The sequence below is a fragment of the Mastigoproctus giganteus genome, chromosome 3, assembly GCF_048544385.1.
Source record: "Mastigoproctus giganteus isolate SK-2022 chromosome 3, ASM4854438v1, whole genome shotgun sequence".
NCBI classification, from domain to species: domain Eukaryota; kingdom Metazoa; phylum Arthropoda; class Arachnida; order Uropygi; family Thelyphonidae; genus Mastigoproctus; species Mastigoproctus giganteus.
Window position 1 is genome coordinate 154,244,831 of NC_143577.1, and position 13,736 is coordinate 154,258,566.

Sequence of the window (13,736 nt, forward strand, 5' to 3'; positions counted from 1 at the left end):
TGCATATGTCAGAATTGGTATGTAACAGGCCTGATATATAAACTTCTTACACTTCAGTGGTATGTTCCTGTTCCAGATCAGATCCCTTGTCTGCCTATAGAAATTCCCACCTGCTTGTATCCTTCTACTTATTTCTTTGTATATTACTCCAGTCTTTGTAATGGTGCTTTCTAGATACTTGAAGTTGTTAACCATTTTTAGCTGTTTCCCTTCCATTGTAATGTATCCGTCAAGCTCGCCACTCCTCTTTAGAACCATTACTTCACTCTTCTCCTGATTGAAAACCAGTCCAAATTCATTGGCCATACTAGCCCATATATCAACTTGCTGTTGCACTTGTTCCCTACACTTTCCCCATATGCAGGAGTCATCTGTGAAGAGCATGACTTTCATCTGGTCCTGTCCAAGTTGTTCCACCACTCTACATTGCACATCATTCATGACAGCTATGAACATTAGTAGTGACAGGACATCTCCTTGCCTCAAACCTGATGTTATTTCGAAGCTCTCCGTCAACCCCACCACTGTTCTTACTTTGCTCACTGTATTGGTGCACATATTCTCAATTCTCTCTACAAGATGTTCCTCTATCCCCAAGTTTCTCAAAACCTCCCACACTTTCTCTCTCTTTACTGCATCAAATGCTTTCTTTATATCCAAAAATGCCATCCATAATTCTTTATTGTGTTCATAACACTTTTCCATCAGTTGCCTGATGCAGAAAATTAGATCCACCGTCGATCTGCCAGGCCTAAAGCCGTACTGTTCCTTGGCCATTCAATCATTCCTCTTATCTTCTGCTCTAACACTCTCTCATACAGCTTACTCACATGTGATGTCAGTGTGATGCCTCTATAATTGGTGCACTTTTTCCTGTTCCCCTTCTTGAACTACGGGATGACCAAACCTTTCCAGTCCTTCGGCAACTGTCTCTCATCCCAGATCTTACGGAACAGTCTGTATGTCCATGCTATCCCTGCCTTGCCTGTAGCCTTCAGCATTTCTCCATTTATCTCATCCATACCAGCAGACTTACCTGTCTTGATCTATTTCCATGCCTGCACTACATCATTCCATGTTTGTTCTGTTCACCATCTCTTCTCCTTTTCCTCACTGTACCATACAGCGTATTTTTATTACCGTTAATATCTTGTCATAGAGTTTCGCTCCATTCTTCCAAATACAGTCTTCTTTCCTCATTAACTATCCTCTTGGCCTCTCTCTTCATGATTTCATATCTCTCTTTATTCTCATCATTTCTGTTCTGAAAGTAGGTCCTGAATGCATTATTCTTGATCTTCACAGTCTCTCTCATTCTATCATTCCACCATGGGGTTTCTTTCCATCTCTTTCTATTGCCTGGCTTTCCACAAACCTTCTCTGTCAGTCCTACTATACAGTCTTTAAATGCTTTCCATTCAGATTCCATGCTGTTCACCACTGTCTTAGGTACAACCTTCCTGAACACTTCTCTGAACATCGCCCCTTTTTTCTCTTCTTTCAACTTCCACACCCGTAGTTTTCTCTCTTTTTATTTTGAACCTCTTCAATTTAGGGAATCTTAAAACTCCAACAACTAACCTGGGGTGGATGGGATCTATCCAGTTATATTAAAGGAAGACTGCTGCACAAATTGGAGCAGTGTGACATTGGAGGCAAATTGCTGCTGTGGATAAAGGGGTGGCTGAGGGGGAGAAGACAGAGAGTGGTAATCAATGGACACTGCTCATTGTGGACTAATATTATTAGTGGAGTCCCTCAGGGCTCAGTGTTGGGTCCATTATTGTTTTCTGTATTCATAAATGATATTGATGATGGTATATCAAGTTTAATGTCGAAGTTTGCAGACGATACAAAGGTAGGCAGGGTTGTCAAGGACACTACTGACACTATGCTGCTGCAACAGGATCTGGAAAGGTTGAGCAGATGGGCTGAGAGGTGGCAAATGAAGTTTAACATTGACAAATGTAAAGTACTACATATGGGAAACAGCAACCCCAGAGCAACGTATCAACTCTGTGGTACTACACTGACAGTGGTAGAGAATGAAAGGGACCTGGGGGTGGTTGTGCAGGCAGATATGAAGTTCTCTGAGCAGTGCAGACGGGCTGCAAGAGTAGCTCATGGTGTATTGTCAATGATATATAGGAATTTTTCTAGCAGGGATAAGGAGGTGATTATTCCCTTGTATAAGGCAATGGTCAGGCCACACCTAGAGTACTGTATACAGGTCTGGAGGCCTCATTTCAAGAAGGATGTAGAGCTGCTGGAACGAGTACAGAGAAGGGCAACAAGATTAGTGAATGGAACAAAGGGGTGCTCTTACGAAGAAAGGCTTAAGTTTTGCAAATTACAGTGTCTGGAGACTAGGCACCAGCGAGGTGATCTGATAGAGGTGTATAAAGCATTGAATGGTTTGAGCATGCTCAATGCTGATGGGATTCTTCCTCTCGCTCAGAATAATCACCTGAGAGGGCATAAATTCAAATTGAGGAAAGACAGATGTAGGATAGACGTGCAGAAATTTGCCTTTAGCCAGCGAGTGGTTGGTTGGTGGAACAGACTTCCATCCCTTGTCGTGGAAGTTGATAGCCTAAATAAGTTTAAGGCTCAGCTGGACAGGTATTTTGAACGAACAGAGGGGTGAAGTGGAAGTGGTTTTTTTTTTTTTTTTTTTTTTTTTGGCTGATGCTGCATAAGCTTGCTTTCTTGCATCAAATGCCTCTACTAATGCTAATGCTAATGCTAAAGGAGGCAGCAAAGGAAGTAAGGCCGACTGGGCTAGCCGGGTGGGTAGAGTGCCTGCTTGGCAACCCCAACAAAGGTTGCGAGTTCGAATCCCGCCTCGGGCTTGGATCAAAGTAAATGCAAAAACTTTGGGAGGTGCATTATGGCCACAGAAGCCGATGTGCCTACAACTAACAAAAAAAAAAAAAAAAAAAAAAAGAGGAAGTAAGCAAACCCTTAGCCATAATGCTTCCTTGGACTCAGGGGAGGAATCCATAGACTGGAGATGTGCAAATGTGAACCCAATTCACAAAGGAGGATCAAAGGGCAACATAAGTAATTACAGACCTGTTAGTTTAACTTCTATTCCAAGGAAATTAATGGAGGCACTGGTTAAAGAAGCACTGCAAGATCATCTAGACAAGACTTCAGTTATAGCTCGGTCACAGCATGGGTTTGTTAAGGGGAAGTCTTGTCCGACCAATTTGATTGGATACTATGATGTGGTCACAAAGGAACTGGGTGCAAAGAATAATTATATCATCATATATTTGGATCTTAGAAAGGCTTTTGATACTGTTCCACATGGAAGAGTGCTGAACAAATTGGAGCAGTGTGGCATTGGAGGCAAATTGTTGCTATGGATAAAGGGATGGTTGAGTGGGAGAAGACAGAGAGTGGTAATCAATGGAAACTGCTCTTCATGGACAAATTTTATTAGTGGAGTCTCACAGGGTTCAGTGTTGGGTCCATTGTTGTTTTCTGTATTTATTAATGATATTGATGATGGTATATCAGGCTTAAGGCCAAAGTTTACAGACAATATGAAGGTCAGCAGGGTTGTTAATAACAGTAATGACAGTACGCTGCTGCAACAGGATCTAGAAAAGTTGAGCAGATGGGCTGAGAAGTGGCAACTGAAGTTTAACATTGACGAATGTAAAGTACTGTATAAGGGAAGAAGTAACCCCAGAGTAACGTATCAACTGTGTGGGACTACACTGACAGTGGTAGAGAATGAAAAGGACCTGGAACCCCGAGAGAGAGAGAAAACAAGACTCAGAAATAGAAGGGAATCACCAAGAAAGAGAAGAATGGTGATATCCAGCTCAGGACCCTGGATGTGCTACGCCCATACTCACCAGATGTGAGCCCCTGGGTTAAATGTGGAGGTGATTATCCCCTTGTATAAGGCAATGGTCAGGTCACACCTTGAGTACCGTATACAGGTCTGGAGGCCTCATTTTAGGAAAGATGTAGAGCTGCTGGAACAAGTACAGAAAAGGGCAACAAGATTGGTGAATGGAACAAAGGGTTGCTCTTACGAAGAAAGGCTTAAGTTGTGCAAATTACATTGTCTAGAGACCAGGCACCTGCGAGATAATCTGATTGAGGTTTATAAAGCCTTTAATGGTTTGAACAAGCTCAGTGCTGATGGGATCCTTCCTCTTACTCCGATTAATCACATGAGGGGACATAAATTCAAATTGAGGAAAGGCAGTTGTAGAATAGATGTGTGGAAATTTGCGTTTAACCAGTAAGTGGTTGATTGCGAACAAACTTCCATTGGTCATTGTAGAAGTTGCAGCTTAAATAAATTCAAGGTAGAACTAAGCAAACATTTGAAGTGAATGGATGGGTGAAATGGGAAGTTTTTTTTTTTTTTTTTTTGGCTGATGCTGTATAAGCTTGCTTTCTTGCATCATATGCCTCTACTAATAGTCTTCATTCCTCAACATTGCTATCACATTTATTTGAAGGACCACTTTTTTTCAATGATGTTCTCCCCAAAGCCACTCGTGAAACAGTTGATGCAGTACTGTCCCAAGCAATAACAACATCACAGATAGCATCCTAGATATTTTACTCTGGCTGCAAATTGTCCCCTCTTGTGCTGTGGATCAAATACCTTAGGTGGGTTCTATATGCTCTCTAGTTATAAATAATGCCTTGATCCGGTGGCTGCCTAAAATTGGTGGTACTGGGAAGTAAAAACAACAGCTGTCTATTCATCAACTGAAGTGTTTCAGCAGAAGGTGCCGTGCAGCAATGTAGAATCATTAGAATGTTCCAGAGTTTTTTTTTTTTTTTCTGAAGCCATTCTTCTGTCCATGCTCAATAACCAAAACTGAAAAAATTCAATAATAAGACAAACGCATCTATTGGCCTCATAATTGCATGGAAGTTGGTTAACTTCTTTAACACATCTTGTCTTGGGAAATTTCCAATCACAAATGGACAGTTCTGTACTGCCATCTACATTGCTGCATAACAGAATAGCAATTCTTTGTTTGCTTAATTTTCACCATTATAAATTCCTTGAACAGCAAGTGTTTTGTTTGTCAGCAAATTATAAATATATCCCTCTCGTCAAGTTTAAAAATATCCTATGCCTCATTTTACAAGAATTGACCTTATAGAGCACAACCAGCATGTAGCGTTTTCTTTTTAAACTGATCCAGACTTACCGATTCAAATTATTATTAGTATTATTAGTGGCAAATGATGTAAGAAAGCAGCCAAAAAAAAAAAAAAAAAAAGACACCAACAACAACAACAACAACAACACTTCTCATATCACCTGTTTATATACTCTAACAGATTTTCTAGCTCTTTGAATTCATTCGAACTATCCATTTCTGCTATACTAAATGGAGGTTTGTTCCAGCAGTTAACTGCCTGATGGCTGAAGACAAATTTCCAAAAGCATTCTTCCTCGATTTAAATTTATACACCCTCATTTGTGTAGTTTGCACAAAAAAGCAGGATGCCATCATCTTAATCAATCTGTTAAAAGTCTACTCAATCAAATCTGCTTACAAGTGCCTAGTTTTCAAATGCAGCAGTTGTAGAACGAACTCTTTCCTGGAAAGAGCACCCTCTTGTACCCTTCACTAATCTTGCTCAGAAAACTTCATTTCTCACTGCATGACTATCCCCAGATCCCTTTCATTCTCCACTATCCCGCGTGTGGTACCACAGAGTTGGTATGTTATTCTGGGATTGCTGCTACCCATATGCCATACCTTACATTTGTCAATATTGAACTTCAGTTACTGCTTCTTAGCCTATTGGATAAGGATATTGTCTAATTTGCCATATCCTGATTACTGTGGTTAACCACCTCACCAACCTTCGTATCATCTGCAAATTTAGATATTAAGCCTTTTATGCCTACATCATTATCATTAATAAATATTGAAAACAACAATGGGCTCAGCACGGAAATCTGGAGAACTCCATCAATAACAGAAGGCCAGGAAGAGTAGTATTCATTGATAATCACTGTTTGTCTTCTGCCATTCAACCATCCCCCGCTTTGCATAGCAACAACTTTGCTCCAAATGCCACATTACTCATTTGGTACAGCAGTCTTTTATGTGCAACAATGTCAAAAGCTTTCCCGAAATCCAAATAGTTGATGTCAGAATTATTTTTTGTATCCAGTTCCTTTATTAATACATCGTGGTATCCTAGACATTATCCTAGAAGAATCGTAGGATTCTATCTCTTGCTCAGATTATGCACCTGCAGGGGCATAAATTCAAATTGAGGAAAGACGGTTGAAGAATAGATGTGCAGAAATTTACCTTTAGCCAATTGGTGGTTGATTGCTGGAACAAACTTCCATCTTTCGTTGTGGAAGTTGATAGCTTAAATAAATTCAAGGAAGAACTAGACAAACTTTTTAAGCAAATGGGAAGGGTTTTTTTTTTATTGTTATATATTTTTTTTGGTTCATGCTGCTTTCTTGCATCATATGCCAGTGCTGGTGCTAGGACTACCCTTTCACAGACGAAAGGGTAGTCCTAGCACTTTCTTCATATGATATGTATTTCACATAAATAAGAATTTTGCATAAACTGAGAGTGTAGCAACAAGATGTAACTGTGCATTTTTATTTATATGTACTATGATCGACCATTTGGTGACTCCTGTTTTAAATTATATATTGACAAGTTTCTAAACAAGAAATTATAAATCTGTACCGGTAAATAGTTATCACAAAAGCCCTTTTAGTAATTTTTTCAAAATAAATAACGTTTAAGAAATTAATTTAAAAAATGTGTATTTTAAAAATTAAGAATTATTTTTGAATTTGTTTTTGCCATTCCCACCAGCTGTACATGATGCCTTGTGATGCTGCCACATTAAATGCAAAGGTTAATTGTGCCATCATTTGGTGAAGAGTCACTTGATAAATCCACTCCAATCATCCAGTGCCTCACTCCATCACTTTAAACATTTTCAGCAGAATTTGTATTAGTCGATGGATGATTTCTGCCCTTTTTTCCTATTTTTTTAAGACCTGAATTGCACTAGCCTTTAAAACACTTTACTCACAGACGTTTAGAGGGCTAAAATGCCTTCCGGAAGTCTGCGAGTTCCTGTTCTGTTCCCCATTGCTGCCAAACTGATTTTACACTAATCAATTAGATCTATTCTACTGTATAGTATTTCCTGCGTGTGACACCTTTGATTCATACATTTTGGTACAGGTTGTATGCAGCATAAACTGCCATCTTCCTAATAAAGTGACCTGACAGCGTATATACACTGTCAGGGCAGTATAAACTTCGACACTCCTTCCGATAGCTGCTGAGGTAGTTGTTGGCGGTGTTTAGTAAGCAAGCTGCTTGACCATCATCTCCTTATGGCTTCTTGCTATTACAGCCAAATACACTTGCCTAGATGCATATATTTTTTATGAAATTTAAACGCTTATGGTTTCTTCACATAGGCAGCAATGTATGATTCAATAGCAGTAACTGCTGATGGTGTTTTTATTAGGTTATTGTGTTTAGGTATTACAGACTTGACTATTGAATAACTTAAGTAAGCTAATAGCATAAAAAATTAAAATGGTGATACTCTAGCAATTTCCTTTCTGAAATTTACAGTAGATAATAATGCTGTGCTTAAATTTCGAATAACACTGGAAATCAAATTTTAAGTTTCTGATTGTTTTAATACCCAAAATATGGTGTATTTCATGGATTTTGGTGAGCTGATTCTAAGTTTGAACTTGCCTATTGCTTACCATACAGGTTTTGAAAGGAATACAGATTATGCTTATTGAAATTTAATGAACAGTTTAACATATTAAAATGAACAGTATAAAAATATAGCCATTTTTTTCTTCATTTGCTTTTTCTTTTGTAAGATCAGAAGCCTCTATGATCAATGTCCAGTGGTAGTCTGTTTACCAGCATACTGGATTTTCAATTCCTTGATAATGTTACTCTATGGTAGCAATACCTTGTTGAAAATGTTCACCATATTCTTCATTAATGTATCCAAGGTTATTTGGGAAAAAGTAAATATGAATGGAATCGGCGCCTCCGTAGCCAGGTGGGAAGGAGCAGCAGTGCGTAGTACACGCTTCTTGATTAGATCGGGGTTCGAGCCCGTCACCACCAAATACGGAGGATGCGGAAAGGTCAGGGAATGACCACCGCATATCCCGGAGCAATATGGCCTTAGTTGCTAATGCTCCTAAAAACCAAATAACAACAAAATGAATGGAGGAAGTGTATTTTAAGAGAGAGAGACTGCAACTGAGATTTTGGTAAGCGTGTAATAAATTCTCAATCAAGATTTTAAAGGATGTAACACTTTCAAAAGTGTTAAATACTTTAAATATAACTGTCTGGTATTTGCACATCAGAGAGTTACTGTTCATCTTTCGCTAACTCTCTGATTTGCGAACTGACAAATACACCTTTGATTCTTGCATCACTAATGCATGGAAACTAGTTTTAATAATATCAAAAACCAACTCCCTTCTTTTCCATAGCTTTTAAGAAATTCTTCATTTTACCTAACTTTATTCAAAGCAGTGGTAAAACTAGATGGTATCAATCAACTAGTGGCTTATAGTGACATTTTTATTTCCAAAAACAGAATTTGTGCAAGGTGGCTAAATCCTAGTTTCATGATGAATGGTTTTGACTGAACCATCCTACTTGCACAAAAAAAATAAACAGTATAGCCAGATTGTAGACCTAAAAGGATTCCTTCCTATAACTTTGACCTCTCCGCAAATGTGCCACAATCCCCTGGCCCTGTTCTTTCTTAAGGGAAGTTTGATGTTTCCATAGGATTCTTTCATGTGTATAACATGTCTAACTGATGTATGTTTGTTTCCATTGCAGAGTAGCACCGCGCTAAGACTCAATTTCAAAGCTAAACCTTTATTTTTCTGATGATTGTTCAGAATTTGTTAGATGGAAATGAACACTGAAATTGAAACTGGGTGTGCATATATTTGTGAAATTAATAAGGAAGTCTAGATCTTTTTGTTATACCCTTAGGGAAAAACATAAATCCTTCATTTGCTGCAAAAATATTAACAGAGAAAAACAAATGATGCCTTTGGATTCAGCACACAAACTATATATATAAGAAACAACTAAATATAATCATGAACTTTTTTGTTACATAGTATTGTCTGAATACCTGCATAACCCATGTCACTTATATGTACATTTTTATACTGCTTCAGTTATATCATATACAGTGGGTTATGCCCACTAAATAAATAAACATATACAGTGGGTTATGCCCACTACATAAATTGCATCACTTCTATTAGAAATGCAACAGCCTGGAAAGTAGGGTGTTGGAGATTTCAAGCCCTGCTGTGCATCATCGTGGTACAAGTAAATATAAGGCCCATGTAGGGTACCTAAGAATAAGAACAGTTAATGTATACTTGCATGCACACTAATCCTAGAAACATAGTAAATAAATTTGGTGAGTTTGAAGTACTGATCAAGTCATCACATGCGAACATTGTGGGGATATCAGAAACATGGTGTCACTCACACACAAGGGATGCAGAGTTTGAATATGAGGAGTACTGTGTGCCCAGAAAGCACAGACAGGACAGATGGGAATAGTGGAGTTTTAGCATTAGCATTAGTAGAGGCATATGATGCAAGAAAGCAAGCTTATGCAGCCAAAAAAAAAAAAACACAGCATCAGCCAAAAAAAAAAAAAAAAAAAACACTTCCATTTCACCCCTCCGTTTGTTCGAAATACCTGTCCAGCTGAGCCTTAAATTTATTTAGGCTATCAACTTTCACAACAAGGGATGGAAGTCTGTTCCACCAACCAACTACCCGCTGGCTAAAGGCAAATTTCCACACATCTATCCTACATCTGTCTTTCCTCAATCTGAATTTATGCCCTCTCAGGTGATTATTCTGAGCAAGAGGAAGAATCCCGTCGGCATTGAGCATGCTCAAACCATTCAAGGCTTTATACACCTCTATCAGATCACCTCACCGGTGCCTAGTCTTCAGACACTGTAATTTGCAAAACTTAAGCCTTTCTTCGTAAGAGCAACCCTTTGTTCCATTCACTAATCTTGTTGCCTTTCTCTGTACTCATTCCAGCAGCTCTACATCCTTCTTGAAATGAGGCCTCCAGACCTGTATACAGTACTCAAGGTGTGGCCTTATACAATGGAATAATCACCTCCTTATTCCTGCTAGAAAAATTCCTGTATATCATTGACAAGACACCATGAGCTACTCTTGCCCATCTGCACTGCTCAGAGAATTTCATATCTGCCTGCACAATTACCCCCAGGTCCTTTTCATTCTCTACCACTGTCAGTGTAGTACCACAGAGTTGATACGTTGCTCAGGGGTTGCTGTTTCCCATATTTAGTACTTTACATTTGTCAATGTTAAACTCATTTTCCACCTCTCAGCCCATCTGCTCAACCTTTCCAGATCCTGTTGCAGCAGTATAGCGTCAGTAGTGTCCTTAACAATCCTGCCAACCTTTGTATAGTTTGCAAATTGGACATTAAGCCTGTTATACCATCATCAGTATCATTTATAAATACAGAAAACAACAATGGACCCAACACTGAACCCTGAGGGACACCTCTAATAACATTAGTCCACGAAGGGCAGTGTCCATTGATTACAACTCTCTGTCTTCTCCCACTCAACCATCCATTTATCCATAGCAGCAATTTGCCTCCAATGCCGCACTGCTCCAATTTGTGCAGCAGTCTTCCATGTGCAACAGTATCAAAGGCTTTTCTAAGATCCAAATATATGATATCAAAGTTATTCTTTGCATCCAGTTCCTTTGTGACTTCATCATAGTATCCAATCAAATTTGTCGGACAAGACTTCCCCTTAACAAAGCCATGCTGTGTCCAAGCTATAACTGAAGTCTTGTCTAGATGATCCTGCAATGCTTCTTTAACCAGTGCCTCCATTAATTTCCCTGGAACAGAAGTTAAACTAACAGGTCTATAATTACCTGTGTCTCCCTTTGATCCTGATCCTCCTTTGTGGATTGGTGTCACATTTGCACATCTCCAGTCCATGGGTACCTCCCCTGAGTCCAGGGAAGCTCTCATAATTATGGCTAAGGGTTTGCTTACTTCCTTTGCCACCTCCTTTAATATAAATGGATAGATTCCATCCACCCCAGGTGCCTTTCTTGTGTTTATCTTCAGCAGTTTCTCCTCCACTTTACTCCCAGTTATTACAAGATTATCTAGCTTACTTCCAGAGTTGAATACACCTCTGGCATTCCCCTCCCTAAATAACTGCTCATGTGTGAATGTTGATACAAAATATTCATTTAGTTTGTTAGCTACCTGAGCAGGATCATGAACAGTTGAACCATCGATATCAAGTGGACCAATCTGATTCATCCCTTTCCTTCTAGAGTTTACATAAGTAAAGAATTCTTTGCTGTTTTTCTTTGATTCCTTTGCCAAAGATTTCTCGTAATCTGCCTTCGCCTGCCTAATCTCCTTTGTAACTTGGTTACAGACCAGCTTATATCTATCATATGCTTCCATGTCACCCATTAATTTATATGTATCCCATGCATTTTTCTTCTCTGCTATATGTCTCATTAGTTCATCTGACATCCATTTAGGCCTAAACCTTGAACAATATTTCTTAGTTGGTATGTAAAGCCTAGTAGCTTCCAAGATAAGTTCTTTGAATGCTTCCCATTTTGAATTTGCTGTTGGTAACATCATCAGTTGGTCGCAATGTATAGAATTTAAATACTGTCTCAGACCATTGTAGTCGCCTTTACGAAAGCAAAAACCCTTCCCTGTGCCCCTGATGGTAGTTACCTCTTTGAGTAAATCCCACTTCAGCACACTGTGATCATTGCCACCTAGTGGTTCCTTTATCTGCAGATTCTTAATGCATGAAGAATCACTACTGATAATCAGATCACTAACTCTATGCACTTGAAAAGCATATTAAGAGTTATGCACTTGAAAAGCATTTTAAATCTAAGGCAGTGCGATTCCAGTTGACATGGGTAACCAGTGCACTATTGAGTCAGTTTGGTGTGACTTAAGCACTATGAAAGAAAAAAAATGAGAGAGTGGGAATGTGTTATAGTCCCTAATGACTGTGAGGTAAACAACTATACAGAGATTAATATTATTTGTTAAAGGCAACTTTACTAAAAAAAATTAAATTAAATTAAATTTTATTTAATAATAAAATTAATAAAAATTAATACAAAGTATTAATTTTTATTGAGATTCTGTTTTCTGGCTTTTAAGTGATTAATGTAGGTATTGAAAATGATATAGACAAGTAAGTTTTGGTTCCTGTTTTCATTCTGAATGAACAAACATGTTTTAATTATTATATGAAGATATATATTTTTGCTGTTGGTTATTTTAGATATATTAAAAATGATATTAAAAACCATATAAGTTAAATCCTAATGAAATTTGTAATATGTTTAGGTAACTATGAAGCTGGAGTTGGAGCCTATAAACATATATATTTTAATGTGACAAATAACACCATGAAGATATGGATTGTCACTGTAATTTCCATAATTGGCTTGTATGAAACAGCTAAAAGAACTATATCACTGCTATATATCAGGCACATTCGTTTTTCCATGTTGATCCTCCTTATATCTATTATATATCCTCATTACTACTCATGGTGGTCATATTTCAATTATTGGAATGATGATTTTTATAGCCAGTGGTATCATCAGTTATTTTTCAGTTTAACTGAACTGCTGTCCACAATAATTGTGATACACCTCTTAGGTAAGTTATGGATCAGTTACTTAAAATGCTTAATACAATGAATTTTGAAGTTAATGAATTCTTACTCTAATGATGTTTTCTATTTTTTCAATTTACCTCTGTTTCGTGGTGAAATAAATGTTAATATTCTCAGTTTCATTTGAATTATTAACAAATTAACTCATCCAGAACTTCTGTAAATTTTTTTTTTTTTTTAATGTCAGTTGCTTATTCTCCATATTGGTCTGAAACACATAAGAATGTTAAACACCTGTCTTAGCTGTAAAGTGCAAACATCTTTATATGAATTAATGATAACCTTGTTATCCTGTATATTGTAACAGCAACACTAGGAGCCAGCCACTGGGTTTCGAAATTTGATCTTGGAAATCCTGTGGGCAGTTTAGACCTGCTGAGGTTATCCTGTAAGTTTTAGTTTGTGATGGTATATTCGGCAGTCTTAATTGAAATGATTGTGGCATTTTCCTAATTGATTATATGCAGTAGTATTTATGAAATCGACAACAAGAAACTGAAGAAGGGGAAAAAAAAAAAAAAAAAAATATATATATATATATATATATATATATATATATATTATATATATAAGGGGGCTTAGAGGGGAACAGGTATCCTGTGTGTTATCAGACACTCAGCCTAAAACACTGATGGATCCAATATCTCTCTATTACAGAAGATTTAGGAGAAGTCCGGTTGGCCTGTCTCCTTAAAATCCACTCATGCACACCTTCTCGATGGTAAGCCCTGTTACGTCACTTAGGTGGCAACGAACGTGTAGAGTGGTTCTCTTCAAGACGCCTGGTCAGCGTGAAGAGGAAAAGACCAAACCCTCCAGCAATGAGAGCACAACAATACAAATGGCCCTCAGTCCCCAGCAGCTTTCACTCTCCCTCTTACGGCAGCGAGAGGATCAGAGTGGAAGCAGAGGGTGCTAAGA

General features: G+C 38.1%; 1 protein-coding gene across 1 annotated transcript in view; it reads left to right on the plus strand.

Moving 5' to 3' along the window:
- The window catches only part of LOC150088338 (uncharacterized), a 100,902-nt gene that overhangs the window by 53,427 nt on the left and 33,739 nt on the right, over window positions 1–13,736 (plus strand). Inside the window, exon 4 of the mRNA XM_090370127.1 lies at window positions 12,482–12,799. Coding sequence (XP_090226253.1) covers window positions 12,482–12,799 — 318 coding nt within the window. The remainder of the gene's footprint in view (window positions 1–12,481; window positions 12,800–13,736) is intronic.